This window comes from Nannospalax galili, unplaced genomic scaffold (genome assembly GCF_000622305.1).
Source record: "Nannospalax galili isolate Female #2095 unplaced genomic scaffold, S.galili_v1.0 scaffold25, whole genome shotgun sequence".
Classification (NCBI taxonomy): domain Eukaryota; kingdom Metazoa; phylum Chordata; class Mammalia; order Rodentia; family Spalacidae; genus Nannospalax; species Nannospalax galili.
The window spans coordinates 484,221-506,883 of NW_008355642.1; the positions used below are offsets into that span (position 1 = coordinate 484,221).

The window sequence follows — 22,663 nt, forward strand, 5'->3', positions numbered from 1 at the left end:
AATGTATTTATTATTTTTATTTTTATGTGTTTGACTGTATTTATTGAATGTATATATAAGTGCACCCATGTCATGAAATGTCTGAAGAGGTCAGAAAAGTGTATCAGATTCCCCTGGAACTGGAGTTACAGGCTGTTGTTAGCCACAGGTGGGTACTGGTAATGGAACCCGGGTCTTTTGCAAGAGCAGCCATGGCTCTTAACTGCTGAACCATCTCTCCAGTCCTTGTGCAAGTCTTGTTCAAGTAACAATAGCTACTGTCAGTTCACAGGTGCCATGTCCAAAAAAGAAAGTTTCACAGCATTCCTCCTCATCCTCCAGCTCTTACATTCATTCAGCCCCCTCTTTAGCAATGTTCCCTATGCCTTGGAGAGGACAATATAAAATTTCCATTTAAGGGCAGAGCTTTCAACAGCCACTTTTTCTCAACACTTTCACCAATTTCTGCATTAACTGCCCACCACTGCAAACAGAACATTCTCTGTCCAAGGCAGAGAGAGCCACTAATCCCTGGGTATAAACATGCACATTTAGATGAAAGTTTCACATGTCCATTTAGCAGAACAATAGTAATAGGTTCCTACCTGGGGGCTATGATCTCTACAGCTATGGGCTTTTGATCAGTTTTACAGTGCTAGGTATGATTTCCTTCCTATGAAGTGTGTCTCAAACCGAATCATATATTGCTTAACCCCTGTCATAAGACTGATTTCTAAAGATGTACATCACCCCTGGATTCATACTTGACACTTTCTCTTCTACCTTTGCCTGTGATAAAGCAAAATGTGTGACCTTGGTGAGCACCTGAGAGTTTTTCAAAGAAAAATATCTTTGTGAGGTGGCCTAGAGTAGGTTTTGACAAAGTTTTTTCAAATAAACAGTTCTCTGCTATGTGTGGGAAAATGATGCTTCTGGGCCTTACAAAATAAGAGGGATGTTAAGCTGATCATACCAAATTGTCTTTGGACACTGTATTATATTTAAAGTATGTTAAAGATCCTGCTAGGTTCTATAAGAAAGCAAACTTTGTTTATACCATCACTTTCTGAATACTTTTGATCACAAACTTGTTTTCTGCTTTTCATTATCAGCTATTATCATGGTAGTACCACATGCCTGACACTGGAAAATATTGATCATGCCCATCCCTCTGCTGTTTAGTGATTATAAAGCAAACCAAGTGATTTGTCCTAAGTTAACTCCTAGAGACATATGCAAAATCCTCAGTATGGCTCCAAAGACTATATCATGACAAAATATCCTCTAAAATTGATTCTAAATCCTTGAGTTTTATCATCTCAGCCATTCTTATACTATAAATGAGAAATAAAACAGTTTTGAGAATTTAAACCCAATAAAGAGCTCTTTGTATGTGAAGTGAATCTCATGGCAATGAGATAGATATTACAGTGTCTCCTCAAACTCTTCTACATTTCACTAAATAATTTCTTTATATCAAGGAAGCAACTAACTGAACTCATAAATCAGGCCACACTATAAAACACAGAATCTGCTCAAAAATACTTATCTAAGTCCTTATAATACAAAAGAGAAAATTTTAAAACATGAATCTTGATGGAATTCCCATATTTCTCTTCATTTCCTGGCTCCTGATATGAATGATCCTGATTTTCCCAGGCATGTTCACAGTGTTAGGCATGAAAAGAATAGGACAGACTCTGGAAAGTCATGATATAGAAACTGAGTGCAGCAATGTAATGTTGGGTGGAATTTAGCAGGCAATTTGCCTACCTGAGGCTTGCCCTTGTCTCAACTAATATAGATAAGTTTAGGCTTTGCTGAGCCAAAACCTTCCAGAGATGATCATTTTCTTTCTATCCCACTTGGAGGCACAAGCTTCTTGGAAGTCAAGCAAAAATGAAACTATGATCTTGAAGACTACTACACATCAGTACACAAAGCCTCAGTTATGAAGATGACAACTCCTCTCCCTTTTTCTCTCTCCTCTTTGTCTTCTGTATTTTTCTGCTTGGATTTGTGTGTTTAAGACAAGTCTCACGTACCCCAGCCTGGACTCAATCTTGCTGCATAACTGAGGATAATATTGAACTTTTGATACTCATTTTCTACATCAATGATACTGGAACTCCTCCAGTTAGGCAACTATTCTACCAACTGAGCTATATCCCCCACCATCTCTTTTGTATCATGCTTGATACAAAGATACCCAGTTAGTGACATACAACAGAAATCTGGGAGAAATCAGTTAACATTTATCTTTTGGCCATCAATTTCACCTCATTGTACAATGGGCTTTGGGCTGGGTTTGAACTCCTCAAAGGTGAATGTCACAGGTTTCATTAACTATTTTGTTTTAGACAGTCTCCCATAGAACCAGCCACCCTGGAACTCACTATGTAGGCCAAGCTGGCCTTGATTTCACAGAGATCCACCTACCCCTGACTCCAAGTGCTAGGATTAAAGGTGTGCTCATTAATATTTTATATCAGCCGAAAATGCTTTGGGGAAAGGCCAGGCTTGGTGAACCATATCAGTAATCACAGTACTCAGGAGGCAGAGGCAGGATTGCTTCAAATTCAAGACACACCTTGACTACATGGTGAGTACCCGTGAACCAGGGCTATGTAACTAGACCTTGTCTCGAAAAAAGCAACCAAACAAACAAGTCAGGGAAGGGTATGGTACTTTTGAACTGTAGCTTCCATCAATTTTGCAGCTATTTACTCGTCTTTTCCCTTTTTATACCCTTTCAGTCTACTTTTCTGACTTCATCTCAAAAACAACCAGTATAGGATGTGCAAGCTAAAATACATTAAAGAATTTACAGATTTTATTTTCTCTGAAGAGGGTAAAACGAAGATCACTACAATTTCCGAAAACTTGGCTAGGCTGTCCTAAGTCCTGCCCCCAGGCAGAATAGACCAAGATTTTTGCCAAGTAAAATTGCTAATTTTCTAAGAGAAAGGGCTAGCACATTGCTCTTTAGAGCATTCTGAGCTTGCCTGTGCAATCTTTTTTTCTACCCTGCAATTTCCTGTTGGTTATAAATGAAACCTTTCTAGCTGTTAATGCAGGCTGTGAATTGAAGGAAAAAAGCATGTAATTAATCATAGGAGGTGGAGGGGGGGATTCACTAAGCTTGAGTTACAGGGGAGAAGCTGGACAAGGCACTAGGACCTAGAAGGCAACTATCCACCCTGGCAGGAATTTCTTGCTTGGAGCTCAGACAACAAAGGCATAGAGAGATTGGTTTTCTTTCTCTCAGCATCTCCACCCAACCAGCAGAAAACCGGTGAGTAGGGCTTTCCACTGATTTTCAAGCAGAATGTAACAGATGTCAAACCGGAAAAGCACAAGGCAAAGCTCTTTCTATGTCTGTCTCTCTCTCTTTCTCTTTTATTTGCCTTATTCTATAGGATTTTTGTCTTCTAAGCTTCTACCTGGGATTTTCCTTTGGAAAAGTGAGTTTGTTGTTCCTTTGTTTTCACTATGATGTTAATTTGGAATAATTTCACTTCTGATTCTAAGCAAAGCATTATTGACACAGCCCGCCTGGGGGAAGCTTGTACTTGTCTTGAGGAGGTGGGATCTTACTACTGCAGGTTGTCTGAGGGAGACAATGCTGAGCTCAGCATAGGTCATCGTGACATTGGAAAAAAGGGGGATTGAGCCTGAAAAAGCTACCAGCTATCAGTAGCCCTTTATCTCCTCTTCCCCTGGCTCCTTGCAAATCTTGATGTGGCAGTGTGTGGCAGCTGAGCCCTGCTGGCTTTGTGAGTCCTTTTATCCCCATCTGTGAGATGAATCTTAATAGTTTGGTTCCTTGAATAGCACTACCTTTATGAGTGTTTGGGGGCTTTGCTTGCATGTTTTCATTGTTTTTTGAGGGTGGGAGGTTCAGTAGAAAAGGGGAAAATCAAAGCCTGACCGACCGATGACCATTTTTTCCTCAGTTAATGCACCTAGGCAATAGACAAGTTTTGAGTGAATTGCATGCTGTGAGTGTCAAATGCTCCTTCCGTAGGAGAAGAAAGCCAGAACAATGAAAGGTGTACTTGTTTGTAAAGGTCCCATATGCTGTTCAGGGACTCATTTGGGAATCTTTCCACAATTAAATTATTCCATTAAGAGGTGTCGCTGTATTCGTGGGGAGGGGGTGAAACACCTGGAAAGAAAAAAGGATTTTGTGACCAAATGGAACCAAGGAAAAAAACGGAGCTAATGGCTTGTTAAATACCTGGTTTTTCAAATCCCCCCCCCCCCAGTTTATTTCTTTGAATGTTGGATAGCTGCACCAGCTTAACAAGGAGAGAGCTCGATGAATAGCACAAAGACATTGGGTATCCCCTGGAGGCTATCCCTTTAAAAGAGAATCCTAGTTTATTCTGGGGGAGAGGATGCACATATTAGAGTAGGAAAAAAGGATTTGGAATAAAATTAAAATATTCTTCCTGGTCATTGTACTGAGATGCAAAGATTGCTTCTGAAGCTGGAGATGCTAACCTTGGTTAGCTCTCTCTGTTTCTCTTCAAGCGGAATTTTGTCAGGCTATGGATTCATTTACAACCCTTAGTCATGTGGGCATGTGTGAGGAAACAGATGCCAGTTTTAATGTATTTAGCCCGAAGTTACAATTTGATAGGAGCCACTGTCAGTAAGTTCCAGGATTTTAAGCTATTTCAACACCCCCCCCCTCAATTTGGAACATTGCCAGAAGTGCCTCCCTTTCTATCTCTTGCTCCTACCCCCTGCAGCACCCATCCCTCAGCCTACCACCCAGCCCCTCCTTCTGCTCTATTAAGATCAATATTCCTGCAGGTCAGGGGCAAAGCAGCAGATGGGTCACAGGCTTTTTTTCAACCAGCTCTTTTCACAGGCAGCAGATTGCAGATCTGGATCTGGCTAATACTTGAATTCTTTTTCTTTTTAATCCCCCCTTATTCTTTGCATCTCCTTATCTCCACCCCTTTCTCTAACATTCAGGTTGCTGTGGTTCCACCGAAATATGGAACTTGATTTTGGACACTTTGACGAAAGAGATAAGGCATCCAGAAATATGAGGGGGTCGCGGATGAATGGGCTGCCAAGTCCCACTCACAGTGCCCACTGTAGCTTCTACAGAACAAGAACCTTGCAGGCATTAAGTAATGAGAAGAAAGCCAAGAAGGTACGTTTCTACCGCAATGGGGACCGCTACTTCAAGGGAATTGTATACGCTGTCTCTTCTGACCGTTTCCGTAGTTTCGATGCTTTGCTGGCTGACCTGACTCGATCCTTGTCTGATAACATCAACCTGCCTCAAGGAGTGCGCTATATTTACACCATTGATGGGTCCAGGAAGATTGGAAGCATGGATGAGCTAGAAGAAGGTAATTCAAGCAGTGGGTAGTGGTCCCTGGTGGGAAATGGCATCCCTGATTATGATTACATTCTTGGTCTTCTTTGAAGGGAATTAGGCAGTTTGTTTGTCAAAACATTAGGTCGATTGATGCTCAGACTTTTCATTCCAAAGATATCAACAGGGCCCTTAGCTCCATCACTCTTCATGGGCTTCTGGCTGTGCTGGAGCACAAGTACACATGGTGTTGATAATGCCTTATGCTTATTTGCCCCAGTATACAAAGGGAAATCTGAATTGTGACATTTATTCTAGATGTTGTTCATAATTAACTCTGTATAGCATCAATCAAGGTAGCCCATGAAATCATTAGGGAAAGGAAGAATGGTTGGTTGGTATAATAGAGAAAATTTTGTGCCCAAATTTCCTATGAAGCTGCTGAGAAGGTATTTGGGGATTGCAACTCATTGGAAATAGACACTCTAAAGCAAGACTTCCTGAACATGTTCACAGAAGATTATACTTTTAGGTAAGTGGTTGCTGCTCAGCTGTTGCTTCTATAAAGCTCACTTCAGGGTGTGTCCTTTAGACTGAGATCATTGGAAGAAATACCAATGAAAGCTGTAGGTATGTGTGGTATTTTAATGAAGACTGTTTCTATTAGAGTAGGATGAGACACTCAACCCAAATCTTTCAAAACCCTCTCTAGATTTTGGAATTCCAAATTATTTTTTTATAACTAGATTGCTGAAAACCCTGGCAACCTCTGGACCCACCTGATTAACAATGAAAACCTCAGCTCTTCCCCAAACTTGCTCAATTATAACATCTTCCTTGAGGTCATTTAGAAAATAGATCATGGAACACATTGATAAGATTCTACATTACCTGTAAATTATAAAGGTTGCAGGGTTTAGCACAGATGATAAATTTAACCTGATACATGTTTAAAGGATGATTTCAAAGAATAGTGACCATGAAAATAGTCATTCTCCAACCTTTCCTGCATTATTCAGCTGTCTTTCCCCACTGCCTCCTGAGTAAGGTGAGTTTAGTGCAAGCAGATCTCCAGAGAAACTAAATTATGAGTTAGTCAACAAAGAACAGCACATTTACTGAGTTAGTAGGAGTACTCCACCTGTGTTTCATTGCTTCTGTGTTTCTTGAGGTCCTAGACAAAGGAGCAGGAAGGCATGCCCTATACAAAACCGTATTTCTCTCAAGTAGTTGTTTTCAAGTTGTCAGGCAAAGTGATTGGTGCCAGTAACTTATAAGAGACAATGTCTGTATGGTTGTTGCATCAGAGCCTCGATGTTCAAATCCAAGATTTTTTATATAGCTGACTTTAAAAAAAATCTATGCAGAGGAGACTAATGATTTGACCATGTAAGAATGGATACACAGAGGTTAATCCTAAGCTTTCTTCATTATCAGAGGATTGGTCATTCCAGTGCATATTTTAAAGGGAGGTGAGCCAGGGCAATCTGTAACGCTTGAAGCTCTATTGAGGGAGCTGTCCAACAAGGTAATCAATAAAAGTGTGTTGTCTGTAAAGTTGCTGAAAAACCTATAATTCAGTCAAAGTTGAGGGATTTCTCTGTAATAACTTTTACAATCAAAGTCTATCAAACCACCCAATTTGTATTCATTTCCATTGGCTGTGAACATATAAAGGCCACAATAGATGTTAGGTCCAAATTTTGAAACAAGTATTGAGAGCAAGAATGATAATATTTGTATATTTAACATAAAAAGTGTTATGCACAGATTTTACCCCAAATTCATTTAAAAATGCATTTAATTTTTCTTTACGTGTGCATGTGTGTTTGTGTGTGTGTGTCTGTGTGTGTGTTGGGAAAGTTGATAATAAACCATTTTAATTTAATCTGGATAGGTGATAAGAGTGATTTTTAAAAGCTTGTACCTTTATTTTCACCTATATCACCCCAAGTCCAGCTGAATTGGACCTATCCACCATTTGTGGGTCAAGCGATACTTCCTGATGAGTTTCCCAACAGTGTAAGATGAGGATATGATTCAGTTACATTTATTCAAATACCAGCTACAAACCCAAGAGACAGTGTATGTTAATGATTTTCCAGTCCTGACTACCACCCATTTTGTTTAGGACACACCTGGAGGTATTTCTGGGAGTGTGTTGATAACATATTTTTTTCCATTGTCACAGAGTCAAATGGGGAAGGGCACGGGGATAAGGAAGACAAAGAAAAAGAGTGCTTTTCTCACTTATTTTGTTCTTTAGAAATACTTATCTGTGAAAGAAGGCCAGTTCTTTTACTTTGTTTACTTTTCGAAAAGGATAGATGAAAGTTTGAAAATTATTAATGTACACTGCTTTCTGTAAGGCTGGAAAGATGTTTGGAAAGATTCCTGGTGAAGAATAAGGAATATTAGGTTCTAGTCTTAAGGGAAACAGATTACAGTAGAAAAAGAAATGTTGGGGAACAGATTTGTTTCAAATTCAGATCTGCCTGTATAAACTTGTGGAAACACTAGAATCCCTATGCTTCAATTTTTTGGTATAATTTTTGTTGAATTTTTTGTGTATTTTATACAAAGCATCTTAATCATCTTTATACCCTCTCCCCTGTCTGCACCTTCCTATAGTCCCCCCACTACCAGATTTCATGAATTCTGTTAAGTTTTAAGGCCTATCAAGTCAAGTTAGTGTACCCAGACATCTCTCAATGCAAGTTCATCATCTGGGGTCTAGTCAGTCTGTCTAGAGTCTCTCCCCTAAAGACGATCAACTCTCCCTCACCCTGCAGTAATCAGCTGCACAGTAGTTTTTTTTTGTCTGAGGTTGGGATCTGCTTCCCGTTTCTCCAGTTTGCTGGGTTTTTGTCTGCTTGAGTATGTATGAGTCTTCTGCATTCTGACATTATTGTGGTCAGTTCATATGAGCAAGATCTCAGGAGCCTGTAAGATTCTGTTTCCATATAGTTGTTCACCTCTTCTCCTGGCTATTATTTTTACATCTGTAAAATGAGAGCAATCGCTTTGAGAATGAACTAAGAAATGGATAGGAAGTACGTTCTGTTCTTCCTGGTACACAGTAGCATCCAGTGAAGTGTAGGTAGCTATTATTGTCTAAGTCATTCTAGTCTGTACCTGATTAGGTGCATGGTCTTAGGTTTCTCTCATTCATCAATAATACTGATTAGTTTTTTCTTTTTAAAATAATTGTTTTAGTCTGATGTGGTGGCTCATACTTCATAATCCAAACATCAGGAAGCTGTGGCAATAGGATATTCAGTTTGAGGCCAGCCTTGGCTACAGAGTGTTCAAGCATATTGTGTTTCCAAATGGTCAGAATATTATGTAGTTAGTCTAAAATTAAATGAAATGAAAAGCAACTAATAATCACTCCGACATTATGGCGTTCCTGGTACCCCTTTTGTCTAATGCCTCTAGTCAAATGTCTCTGCTAGATGTGGAAAGAATCAAGGGAAACATTTTGAATCAAATTCAAGTGTTTTATGTCAGCGTCTCCACAGCACTTTGGGCACAATAAGCGTCTTGACAAAGTCACAGAGGATGTGACCCTCATTAACTTTTCTAAGCAGGTCAATGAATGACATCCATTGATGATAATTCCTTTTGTCTTATCTTTGCCTTACATTGTAGAATATTCCCCTCTTCTCTTTATGCTGTCTAATCCTTTCCTCATCCCCATGTCTATATGTACTCAAAACATTTTTTTAGATTTTATTTATTTATTTTTATGTGTATGCTTATATTGTCTGCATGTAGGAAAGTGCGCCCGTGTTGTGCAATGCCCACAGAGGTCAGAAGAGGCTGTTGGATCCCCTGGGACTAGAGTTAAGGACAGTTGATAGCTGCTATGTGGGTGCTGGGATTCGAACCCGGGTCTTCTGCAAGAACAGCCAGTGTTCTTAACCGCTGAGCCATCTCTCCAGCCCCATACTCAAAACAATTTTAAGAGCATATTTATGAGTAGCCAGTTTTCTTAATCAAGACAGATTTGAGCATTATTAATTATGCAGGATATAGGAGGCATACTTGCAGCTTGGACAGTCAGACAGTTTTAGTTATATAGTGACACTTTATGATTCAGTTCCTTTACCATAGCTCATTTGTTCCAGTGTAGTGAAACCACTTTTGCACTAACTTATTTTCTAACTGCTGAAGCAAGATCCTTAAGAGGAATTCATTATTAATGTGCATAATACAATCATGCAATAAAACATCATTTAATATTTTAATGTAACAATAGAATAAAACATCATTTAATATTTTCTTTCTTGAGTTAGGAAACCATGAAGAATAAGAGAAAGTCCAGGTAAAAGTGGTTTTGCATTGGGAGGGTATAAATGTATATAAAGTTTTTGAAAATGGAGCCTTTCTAAAAGTGAAGGGAGGTAGGCATTGGATCATTTTGAACCCTGTTACCTTTCTGGCCCTTGAACTGTGCTTCCATCCCTTCATTTCCTTCACCCCCCATTCTAAAGGGTGGGAAATAACCCCTGGAAGCCATGGCAGGACGGGAACTCAGCTGTGTAGAGGTGCAATACATCTCACCCATCTCCAAGTGCCGGGTCGCTGACTGTAGGAAGCATCAGGCTCTGAAAATAGACATGGATAATGTTTGCAGGATTCAAACAAGGAAGTTTTAGTGTCTAGTGAAGCAACACATCTATGTCTTTCCAGTAACAGAAGCAGAATGCCTTTTGTGGGGGGTACCTATCATATCTTTAGCATTTGACTAGTGTAACAACTCTGATTTCAACAAGCCTGCTGTAGGCAGAAAAGACAATGGAATTCCTCTTATAGATCTTTGGGCATATGAAGGACTCTGCTACCACCTACCGAAGCATCTGCAGTTTATAAAAAAAATCAAGACAGAGATTAAATGACTTGCCCAAAGTCCTACAAATCCTAAGTGTCTGGGTGACACTTAGAATGAGAATTAAAATATGTTTGTCTCAGCTTTCTGAGGGTAGGATTTACAAGCCTGTATACCACCATGCTCCACTCCAAATCACTATTGTTGTTTGTTTTTGTTTCCTGTAGCCCAGGCTAGCCTCATACTTCCTAAGTAACCCATGATAGCCTTGAATTCTGTATCGTCCTGCTTCTATCTCCCATGTGCTAGGATTTCAGATGTGCACAACCATGCCTGGACACACCACTACTCTTTCTTTTAAAAATATTTTATTTATTACTTTTATTTTATGTGTATGAGTGTATTACCTGCATGTATGCGAGTGCACCCATGTCATGCAATGCCATGGAAGTCAGAATAGGGCTTCAGATTCCCCTGAAACTGGAGTTAAGGAAAGTCAGAATGGCTTCAGATTCCCCTGAAACTGGAGTTAAGGACGGTTCATAGCTGCCGTGTGGGTGCTGGGAATTGAACCCGGGTCCTCTGCAAGAGCAGTTAGTACTCTTAACTGCTGAGCCATCTCTCCAGCCCCCACACCACTATTCTTAACCATCATAAATATTCTGTCCTCAATTAGATTCAGGAGATGTAGCAAGAAGCAGTGGCTTTGCTGACTGTGAGCCATAGAGTTCTTGCATTTGTCATTTGCTGCACCTTGAGGTGACCTCCATAGCAGTAGGCAATCTTGATTTTTTTTACACAGTCTCAATATGTAGAGCAGACTAACTTCCAACTCACAGAAAGCCACCTGCCTCTCTGAGTACTGGGATTAAAGATTCATACCACCACACGTTGCTTACAGCAGACAATCTTGCCTGTGAGGCACAGGACTTCAAGACTGTTCATTTTAAAGAGTGATCACAACTCAGGTTCGCTGACCCTGATACTTTCTTTACTTTCCTTTAGCTTTGGTTCTACCTCACCTCACTTCCTCTCTGTCTTAGCTTTTAATTCCTCCTCTTCCTCTTCATCGTTTCCTTCTTGTTCTCTGTCCCTTCAGATGAGGGACTTAATGATAATAATAAATAATATTATTAATAATAATAATATATGAAGTGCTTACTATGCTCCGGTCTCTAGGCTTAGCACTTTTCATTCATCATTGGACTTGGGCCCCATTATAATTTATAAGGTAGGGATTATTACTAGCACCCCCACTTTGCAGACAAGAAACTGAAGCCAAAGAAGTCAGGTAACTTGCCGAAGGGCACATAAACTAGAAAGTGTTAAGGATCTCAATGTGACTGACATCATACCAGCTGTTCTTTTTCCATTGCTGTGTATTCTGGTCAACAGGAGAGAGTAGAGTGATTAAAATGTACCCTCAAAAGGTGCTCAACATAGATTCTGCTGAGGGCTGAGCCCTGTGGAAAGTTCTTAGGTGCCATATGATACTATAATTATTTGCCATCATATTCATTTTCATCTGGGAATAGTTAATCATATTTATAGTTCAGAGGCTTAAGAGGTTTAAGGGATGGGAGCAAAAAAAAAAAAAAGTCCAGAGCCCCATTAGGGCTACACAGCTGACTCTTCAGAGGAGACAGTGGATGAGTGCAATCATAAATACATAGCCCTGTACATTTCCATACCACCAGTTGTCTGACAGAGTTTTAAAGTGTATGACAAGTTATGGAAACATTTGACTCAAAGGCAGTGACCTCTTGGAAGATGCCAATGTTCCTGATGAAATGCTAAGGCAAGAGCCCTTTTCTAGTCTGTGCAATGTGGGATGCTGACTTTGGATATATAGAGGGATTGAAAGGGCCCATTTGTCCTTCTGAGTCACAAATAATAGATCCTAGCCTCTCAGCACTGATGTTGTATTGGCTTTGCCAAGGAAGCTAGCAAAATTAGGGTTTTTCTGAGCTTGTGTCTTTAACTCTCTTCTTGAGTGAACACGTATGCACTAAGTAGGACTATTGCGGTGATTGTCTATGATCCATTGCTTGTCTACCCTGTCACAACAGAACATTAGTAAGACTAATCAGCTTTGTATGCAATGTACCCTCCCTCTACACACACACACACACACACACACACACACACACATACACATACACACACACGTGTGCACACACACAGGAACTTATTTGTCCTCTCAAAGGTACCCTAGGAATTGCAAGTGAATTTTTTCACCAACTGAGAAATTTATGAATTCACATGATTTAAAGTATTAGATGCAATCAATATTTACAAAGAGAATGAATTATCAGCCTGGTGTTTCTGAAATTCTCTGTGTGGGTCTCCTACTGAGATCAAAGGAAGGAGAAGAACCATCAGAATTTGTGTTTAATGCATTTTTTGCACTGACTAAAGATAACTTATTTATGGATTTAGCTCTATTGCTGATGACTTAAAACTGATTAAATCAGTGCTTCTGCAGATCAACCTCTACATGACCATTTTTGATACACTGAGACTAATGTGTTTCACTCAGCAAATTCAACTTTTTCAAAATACTCTCCCCCAGGCTGAGCCTACCTCTCTTCTTTTCTTAGTTTCTAGTTCCAGGTGTCCAATGTCCTCCTTTTGCCACGGGGCTCTGAAATTCTACCACTGTATTAGTCATTTCCTCTAGCTGACAGGAAATGTAAAAGTTATACTAGATCCCCATTAATCAGACTGCATAATATAGTTTCACATCTCTACCTCATTGCTTGTGGCAGCCAAAGGAAGCAATGGATGAAGATGGCTCGAAAAACATATTTAGGAGAACAGAGAAAGACACAAGGAGATAGTAAAAATAGGAAATAATATTTTCCAAGCAAAAGCTAGACTGCCAAACACAAAGCATGCTCTGTGTGTGTGTGTGTGTGTGTGTGTGTGTGTGCATATGATACATAAGTGTACATAGTTTCTTTAGATACTTTCTCCATCTGGGGTGGAATATGTAATAGTAGTGCACCCACTTATATACACATTTAGACATTAAGACTTTCAACACACATGTAAGTGTGCATACACATATACATACACACACACCAAATTTTAATATCCTGTCATTTTGCTCAATAGTTGTGCAAAAGATGGCCTGGTTTTTCCCAAGTGTGTATTGTATGCCCATTATGTAGGGTTGTTTGATACACTTCAACTAGAAATAAAAATGAATCAACTTTGAAAGTTTTCTTTGGTTTCTAATATAACAAAAAGATGATGCTATATGTACAAAAATAGCACAGGAAAGCCAGGAGACAGACACAGGTTAAAAATGCTTCAGTAGTGCTTGGAAGTTAACAAACAACACAGAAATTAAAAAAAAATTAAACTCCAATAAAATCATATTAAGCATGAGAACCCGACTTGTTAAATTAAACCTAGCAGTGTTTGATGTTCTTATAACCCTTAGATTTACATGGTTCTTCAACAAGCAATGCCATTATATAGAAGAATGTTTAGCTGATTACTTTTGAATTTGAAAGCATCAAATTGTTAGATGGTCCATTTAGGAACTGGATGTCAGGGTGGGAATTATTATCATTTCTCCAAAAGCCTTATTTCAACATCAGTGTATAGTACCTTGATTTGTGTCTGCATATCTACTATTGAATTAATCACCTAATCACTTCTTTCTTCCCCTAGGGGAAAGTTACGTTTGTTCTTCAGACAACTTCTTTAAAAAGGTTGAATATACCAAGAATGTCAACCCAAATTGGTCTGTCAATGTAAAGACATCTGCCAATATGAAAGCCCCCCAGTCCCTGGCTAGCAGCAACAGTGCCCAGGCAAGAGAGAATAAAGACTTTGTGCGTCCCAAGTTAGTGACCATCATCCGCAGCGGTGTGAAGCCTCGGAAGGCTGTGCGTGTTCTTCTTAACAAGAAGACAGCACACTCCTTTGAACAGGTCCTCACTGATATTACTGAAGCAATCAAACTGGAAACTGGAGTCGTCAAAAAACTCTACACTCTTGATGGAAAACAAGTAAGTACCTTTTCAAAGTACTTTTCTTGTTTTTCTAAATCTTTACATGATCATTTCATATCTAAGCCATTATTCATGGAGGTAAGGCTCCCCCTGCACATCCCATCATCTTTAACTGATATTCTATATCTCATATGGAGAAAAGATATTTTCAACAGGCAAAACAGCGGACTAGGAATTGGACGCCTTGAAATTAAATCTACTTTTGATTTATCAGCCATAGTGGTTATGCCTCTACATAGTTAGCCTCTACTTCTTTACTTGCTAAGAAAACAAATGTTATAGAAACAAGATCTTATAAATTCATATGAATTTATCTACTACATAATTCAACTTTCACTATTAGATGCATATTGTTTGTGTACTCATTTTTAAAATTTTTGTTTGTTTATCTTTGTTTATTTGAGACAGGGATTCATTATGTAGCCTCAGTCAGCCTGCAACTCACTAAGTAGACCAGGCTGGCCTCAGTCTCACAGAGATCTGCCTGCTTTTGCCTCACAAGTGCTGAGATTAAAGTTGTCTGCTACCATGCCTGGCTGCACACTCATTTTATAAAGACACCCTCATGTTCGTATTCTCCAACCATTCTGAGGAAAGGAAGTTTAAATTACCTGCACGTAGGATGAAAGACAGCAAATAAGGGGAAAACACTGAAACCTCTGGTTCATTGTCCTTTTCTTACACTAAGCTACATATATAATTTTTTTCTCTTCCTTCTCCATGTGACATAGCTCTTTTAATTTGGTTCCACTGATGGTTTGTGCTAGAAAAGAACTATTCCAGGATCCTAAAATTAGCCCAAGAAAGATGCTACCATCTGTTCCCCTCCAAATCAGGTTCTTCATGTCATTGGTTACACTACTAAAGTACCACCTATATTAATATCTGGGAAAGAATGTAGCCAGGCATCTCCATTGGACAGATGCACCATTCTCTAGAGCATGGGGATCTGTAAATATGGAAGAAAAATGTTCCAAGGGAATTGGAACATTAGCTTGTTCTTCTAATTCAAAAGATGATATTGGTCTCCCTTCTAAAAGACAAGTGTAGATTAGCATCAGTTCATAATTCTACCTTTTATAGTACCCTTGTTGTTTGAACAATAATAGAGTCTCTAAATATGTAGATTCATTTACATCAGAATGATTGATAAGTGTTTAAATATGGAAGTATACGTCCTTCCATAACGGTTAATTTATAATGCATGCTCCACGATTTCACACTTCATAGAAAGTCACTTGTATATTATATTCCTCACAATTTTGATAAATTTGTGGCTTTCTCTACTCCTCGTTGTTTTATGATCCAAGGTACTTAGAGACATGGGTTCTAAAAAACTTGTAACAAAACAATGGGTATGTTTATGATGATGGAAAAAGTTCAAATTTCTAAACATCCGTCTAAGAATTTGGTCTTTGAATACCATGGATATAATAATCACAAGCTGCTCAGGAACAGGATTAATTGTCAAAAGCACATCTCAGAAAAATAGGACCTAAGAATTTTAGAACCATTAGATCTCAGAGTAGGGAGTAACTTTAGAAACTATATGGTTTCAACTGCCAACTAAGGCAAGGATATCCTCTATCATAGTTTCCTAAGAAAACCTTGTCTGGTATTCACCAATTATGCTATTTAGAAAGATCTCTCTTATTTTAGGCACAATTCTACTTTCCTTTTTCTTAGAGCTCTGAAAACAATAATGGAAAAATATAAGACATAATATTGGGATTAAGAAGATTCAGTTTCTAGTTTTGATATTGCTGTTTACTATGTCACTTTGGACTAATTACTTAACCACACTGGACCTCATACTCCTCTTTCCAACAAAGGGACTCACTACACCTGCCTTTCCTATGTTCACAGAATTATTGTCAAAACCTTGTGAAGACACTTTAAATTAAAACACATTTATAGGATAGGGATATGACTCAGTGGGTGAGAGCACTTTTTGTATAAACATGAGACTTGAAATGCCTGTAATGCCAATGTAGTGTGATGGGGTGGGGAATCAGAGACAGGAAGATCTTGGAGGCTTGCTGGTTTTCAACCTAACTCATGTTCACTGAGGGACTCTGTCTCAAGGGAATAAGTCAAGATACTGATAGAGCAAGACACACCTGATGCCCTCTTCTGGTCACTAAACAGTCATGGATACTGATGCTCACATTTATCACACATATACACCACAAACACACACACACACACACACACACACACACACCACACAATAAAAACAACCCTCCATATTTGCATTCTCTTAATAAACATTAGTGCTCTTCCCCTACTTTATGTCTTATTATGAGTTTCAATATTTTGTGAAGATGGACAATTCCTTGGCCTTTGGTGACTGCTCCTGATACACGTGTAAAAGGATGATACAACTCTTAGGTAAGCAAATATCTGTCCAACGATGAATCGATTTTTCACTTTCAACAGGCCATGCAGAATGGAAATCTCTCTCCAATGTCTTCAAATATCAGTTCCCATTTCTTTAGGGAACATGCTACAAAATACCACGATATGATAATGGTGTGTATGTACAGAAATGCAAGGGAGTGTTGCTCAATGGAGTGGGTAGTAGGTAATGCCTATTAAGGCACATTCCTCTGTATAAATAGGTCCTCTTTGTTAAAATGTTTCCTTATGTTCACTCTATCATTAGGAAGTCATTTTTTACAGTCAGGTTGAAATGCTTTTGCTTGTTTGAAGCAAGGGCTCACGTAGTGCAGGCTGGCCTTAAACTCATTATATTGCCTTGGAAGACCTTGAACTCCTGATTCTCTTGCTTCCATCTCCCAGGTACTTGGATTACAGGTGCACTATCATTGTCAGCTCAAATGTTATTTTTAGCTTCGCAAACTTCTGCTTCTACTAGGCATAGTAAGTGAAGTCTTTAAAAAAAACAGTATTAATGTTCAGCTCCTGGTGCATTATATTTAATAAATGGTAGTTGAATGAACTGGCATAGAGACTCTTCCATGGTCTGGGGGTAGACATTCTGAGATGCTCTCTTCTTGAAATTATCCTGATATATCCTTAGATCTATCAACAGAGATAGGAAATTTCCAAAAGAGTACATATTCCATCCCAGGAAGCTGACATTTTACTTGGAAGTCATTGAGAGAAGACATTTAAAACAGTTTCCCAAAGCATATTCTAAAAAAGATTATCTTCATCTCCCCAACCCAAAAGCTCTTCAGAAAAGGGTGCCATAGGGATGTAAAATACTATAAATTATATACCTTTCTTTGACATTCACAATTTTCATGTTAAATAATAAAAATTTGGAAATGCATAGACCAATCTACTAATCTAAAATAGGTCCTGAGTATAATGAAGGTTGATACTGAACTCAAAATTTTTGAGCTCATCTCACTTTCCACTTCAGTATAACAGCTCTCATATTACCACCTGTCAGTCACTTTGGCTATTACTGAGTATTCTCACTACTATATATACAATCTGTATTGTAATAGCTTTAACTTGTGTGGGTGAAATTCCAATGCTTCTCTTTAGTTTCAAGTGACACCAGGTACTCAGTTGGAAAGGTTTACAAAAAATGGCCAAAACTATTTGCTAAGGAACATTTTGTTTATGAAATCAAGGTCATAGCTTGACTTCTTACAGGACACAAGATCAATCAAATCAAGTGTTTTGTCCTCTTCCTCAAAATAATGATCAACTCAAAGACCCTAGCTGGTTATGTAAAATTAATTTAGTTGACTGGCTTACATTGACTGACAAGCATTCTGTGTTCATAGTTCTCCTTTTTGTATCTTTGTTCAGATGTGCCTTTGGAGTTTTTATTCTTTGAGGGTCTTGTATTTTGCTAGCATGGAAAATTGATTTCTCCATCTCTCCTTGCCTCTGAGATAATGTGTGTAGATGGGAAAACTAGAACTATGTGGTCAAAACTTTTTCCTTTCCTTGATAAATTGCTAGCAGAATAAGGAGTGTTTGTCGGTAGTGGCCTGGTTGCTCTCAGGAGCTGAAATGGCATTCTAAGAGGACAAGCAAGACACAGTGGAGGGTTGGCTGATGACACATCTTAGTACATGCTCAGGTGAGATTGTTCATTTGATTTTTTGGTTACTGGAATATTTGCAACGTTTTCACAAAATTACCTGAATATTAATTTCCACACTCAAGCCACACATTGACCCTAATATTTAAAGACCAAAGAAACACAAAAACTGAAAAATAATGTTTTTATTTACTTGGTGGCAGTGGTTAAATAGGGTAGCTGGTCTTGTCACAACATCTCAAAGCAGCAGAGAACGTGATGTTTCTGTTACAAGTATGGAGCGCTAATAATGGACTTGCAGTTGCCATCATATGCCAGAGTGTAGCTGGTCTTCATATCTTCATAATACCCATTTTCATGATACTCTGATTGGCATCTTGAGATTCAGATCCACACCCAGGATCTGAGCAAGATGAAACTACATTATTGCCTCAAGATGCGTGCCTAAGGCCTAAATATGGCCTTTACCATTTCTGTTCCCATTGTTAGGCCAATTTTCAAATGAATAAATTCATTTCCTATTTATGCTAGCATCTTTCTAATACTGAATACTTAGACCAGAGATTCTAAGTCTCAGTATAACAGGAGATAGTTAAACAGACTCCAAGACTGACCAAAAGATTTTATCTCTTGAGTAGGAGTTTGAAGGAAATATATTTCTAAAAAATTTATTTTCTTTCTTTTCATCTTAGTAGAAATTTGAAAACATATATAGAATGTCCCTTTCATGGGTATGTACTTGATTTCCTTTCTTCTTGATATTTGTAGGCTCTTTATGTTTTCCAACAGAGAGAAAACATGTGCTTTCTTATTTTCTTTTTGTTTTTTAGTTTTATTTTTTATTGAATTTTTATGATTTTCATACAATATACTTTGATGGTATTTAGATCCCCTCTGCTATCTACACCTCCCCATACTGTGCCCTGTCCCGCCCAACTGTATATATGTATGTGTGTGTGTATAGAGTCTGATTTGTGTCTTTAAATGCCCTTCAGCATGGGTCCATCCACTGGGTCCACTGAGAGCCCCATCTCCGAAAGACATTGGCTCTCACCTTCCCAGCAACCATTGAGGAAATATTTGATATTCATAGGGTGATTACAGAACAAATGTTGTTTGAACGCCTACTCAATATTCTAAGGAAGACTTGACCTTTCATCTTATCATCCAAAATAGGTAAGTGCTGAATGCACAAAAGGCAATTTCAGAAAACACAAGAATATAGATTGGATTTAACCTTGGAAATGAAGAGTTTCCCAGGGTGGACATGCCATACCTTTTAAAAAATATATCTTATCTTTCTTTTATGTGTATGAGTGTACTGCTTGCATGCATATGCATATGCACCCATGTTGTGCAATACCCACAGATGTCAGAAGATAGTGTTGCATCCCCTGGAAGTGGAGTTATGGATGGTTGTTAGCCTCCATATGGGTGCTAAGAATTGAACCTGGGTTCTCTGCAAGAGTAGCCAGTGCCATGTCTCCAACTCCAACATATCAAATCTTGGAGGAAAGTTTTTCTTCTCTCCGTTATCTCTCACCCCTCTAGTTGCATCTGCTCTTGGTTATATTTCTTAGCCTCCACTTGTCTCAAACCTCTCTCCTCCTGGTGTTATGGCCCTGTTATTTAACACTGGTCTCAGTACAAAAGGCCACATGGCCACAAATTATGCCCCAAACAAGGGAGATCTCTGTTACCTGCAGATTCTGGTCTTGGGAGGACTGATTCTCTGGAATTGACTTCCCACCTCCCCTGAGGCCCAGCTGTGATTCTCAGTCCACAGCTGGCTCTGGGCATCCAGGCCTTGGTGTTGGACCTCCCTGATTACCAGATACCAAGAGGTTTTCCATGATTTTTCTATTCCTCTTCTACAGCCCCACTATGCTTTCACCTATGCTTTAATTGAACTTCTAGAGATAAAAACCACATTCTGGGAAGTTAAAAAAAGAAATAGAAAGGTGTGTAATAACTAAAGTGATATAATACTACATTAAAATATGTAATACTAAATGTAATATGCAATACTGAATGTAATTTATAATAAAGTACTGAAGATATGTAATTTTATCTTGGAGTATAAATTCAAAATTCTATATGTCTATTATAATTTTTGAGTATTATTTACTGACAAAACTGTACTCTCAAGATTCAACAATAATGTGGAATTTGTCACTGTTCCTATACTATGAATTTGTCATTCACTTCCTTTCCAAATTTTCCAACAGATACAGCCTTTTAATGTAATCATGTTACTTCTCATTTTTCAGAATTTGATGGGTTTTATTTCTTCTTTGATGCATACCTTATATTTCCTTCTTAAAATTTGTTTTTATTGATTTTTTGTGTATTTCATACAGAAAATCTCAAACGATCTTAATTATCTTATACCCCCAAGAAGCCAATGCTAATTAAATATGTTAAAAAATATTCTCCAAGAGGGAGGTTGCTTATCATTGCCCCTAACTTGATTTGTGGCTGTAAGTTAATATGACAAAGGAGCTTCCATATAGGTGCTAAAGAACAGTAAATCACCTGTAGGCCATATATCAGTGAGATTGCCTAAGCCTCTTTTAATAGTAAAAAATAGAGCTTAATAAATTAAGATGTAAGAAATTAATGACAATTCCCCCCTCCATACTACAAACTCCTGGGATTTCCACTCAGAACCAAGCAGTCTTTCCTAAGTTAGTTTGCCTAACAGTTTGTCCATCTACTTTATCTTTTCAAAAAAAAAAAAACCAGCTAGTTGTTTTACTGACTCTTTCTATATATTTTTGTTTCCATTTGTTATTTTCTTCCCTTACCTTAATTATTTCCTGTTTGTTTGATGCAATGAAAATTGATTAATAATTTTAATTGTATCAAAAGATGTTTTGCCATGTAACATAACATGGTGACATCTCATCATACTGATAATTCAATGACAGGAAATTATACATCATTGAGGGGATAACAGGTAAAGGAGAAAGATTTATGCCTCTGAAGTGTAGTGGAATGGTGGGACCATTCAGTGAGGTAGTAAAAATCCAGGGAAAGCAATGGAATTTAGATATATGGAGTTTGGGAGTGCTCTGTTACATGTAGGTAAAGAATATAGAAGTGGAGTTCAGGAGAGAGGTCTGGGCTGGGGATGCAAATTTAATAGTAATCTGTGAGGAACTATTGGCAGTTGATCACTGCTGGGTGAGGGAGAGTTGATCATCTTTAAGGGAGTGATGCTGGATGGGCTGAACAGGCTCCAGTGAATGAAATCACACTGAGGGACATTTGGGTACACAGACTTGACTCGATAGGCCTTGGCATGTATGACAAAATGCGTGAAGTCCTGTGGGTGGGCTATGGGTGGTGCAGCTAGGGAAGAGGGGCTAGATATGATTAAGAGGTATTGTATGAGATCCACAAAAATTCAGTAAAATATATTTTATAAAAGTAATCTGCATACAATAGGTAAGATTCAGTAAAAATATACTTTATAAAAGTAATTCACATACAATAGCTAAAACCAGGTAAAGTAGATGAGTTCATCAAGTATACATGTTAGAAGTTGCCTCAGGAAAGGCCCCTCATCTGGATTTGCTCTAAAGGAATGGATGAAAGGAGAGATCCAGATTGTTAAAAGAGCACCATCACAAACCAAATGAAGATGTGCCCAGAGAGGCCAAGAGAATACTTTTGTTTGGTTGGTTGTTTTGTTTTGTTTTGTATTGTTTTAGTTTTTGTTTTTGTTGTTTGAGACAGGGTCTTCCTCAGGCCCCAGTTGGCCTTAAAGTCATTATGTAGACCAGGCTGGCCTCGATCTCAAAGAGATCCACTTACCTTTGCCTGCCAAGTGCTGGGACTAAAGGCATGCACCACCAAACTGGCTAAATAGTTCTGGGTCAGGCATAGGCATCTGTGTCATTGTGTTTCTGTAAAACATTGAAGACTACAAATTAATCAAATCCAGGTAATTAGAATGGTCATTATTGTGACTAACAGAAAAACTTTCCTGTTGAGTACAAAGAAAGGTAAAGGTGTCCCTCAGCAATTACCTCAGAAGTAACTTGGCAGATATGCCATGATTGAGTCAGATTGTAAGAATCCTGAAGATTCTTTATAACACCTCATGTTCCAGATCTATCAAAACTTGCCTGTCCACTGTTCCATTGTTTTTCTTCCTGCTCTTTTGTTACGTGGAGTTAGTTGCTGAAGTAACTTTTTTACATAAATCATGTCACATGTTCACTTTACAAAGCCAGCCTTTTGTGAGACAGTGCTCTTGTTCTATATTATCACTTAATGATCCATTCTTGGGTGTATGAAACTCTTCCTGGTTCTGATTTTTCTCAGAGCCTTGACTTCAACATACGGATTTCATTAGTAAGCCTCTAAAAACTTAATTTTCAGCATAAAATAAGCACCTATCAATTTAGAGCATATTTCCCAAATTATGTTACATGCAACAGTGCTTGAACAGAATG

At 38.4% G+C, this 22,663-nt stretch overlaps 1 protein-coding gene across 3 annotated transcripts in view; it reads left to right on the forward strand.

The window, feature by feature from the left end:
* The first annotated feature begins 3,129 nt into the window (after positions 1-3,129).
* Positions 3,130-22,663, forward strand: part of Dcx (doublecortin) — a 93,878-nt gene continuing 74,344 nt past the window's right edge. Inside the window, exons 1-3 of one of the 3 annotated variants that reach the window (XM_008852945.2) lie at positions 3,130-3,274; positions 4,966-5,351; positions 13,830-14,170. In XM_008852945.2, the coding sequence (XP_008851167.1) occupies positions 4,988-5,351; positions 13,830-14,170 (705 nt within the window). In that variant the 5' untranslated portion in view covers positions 3,130-3,274; positions 4,966-4,987. Of the gene's footprint in view, positions 3,275-4,439; positions 4,637-4,965; positions 5,352-13,829; positions 14,171-22,663 lie in introns of those variants that run through there. The other 2 variants (XM_008852944.1, XM_008852943.1) reach the window with 2 other exon arrangements.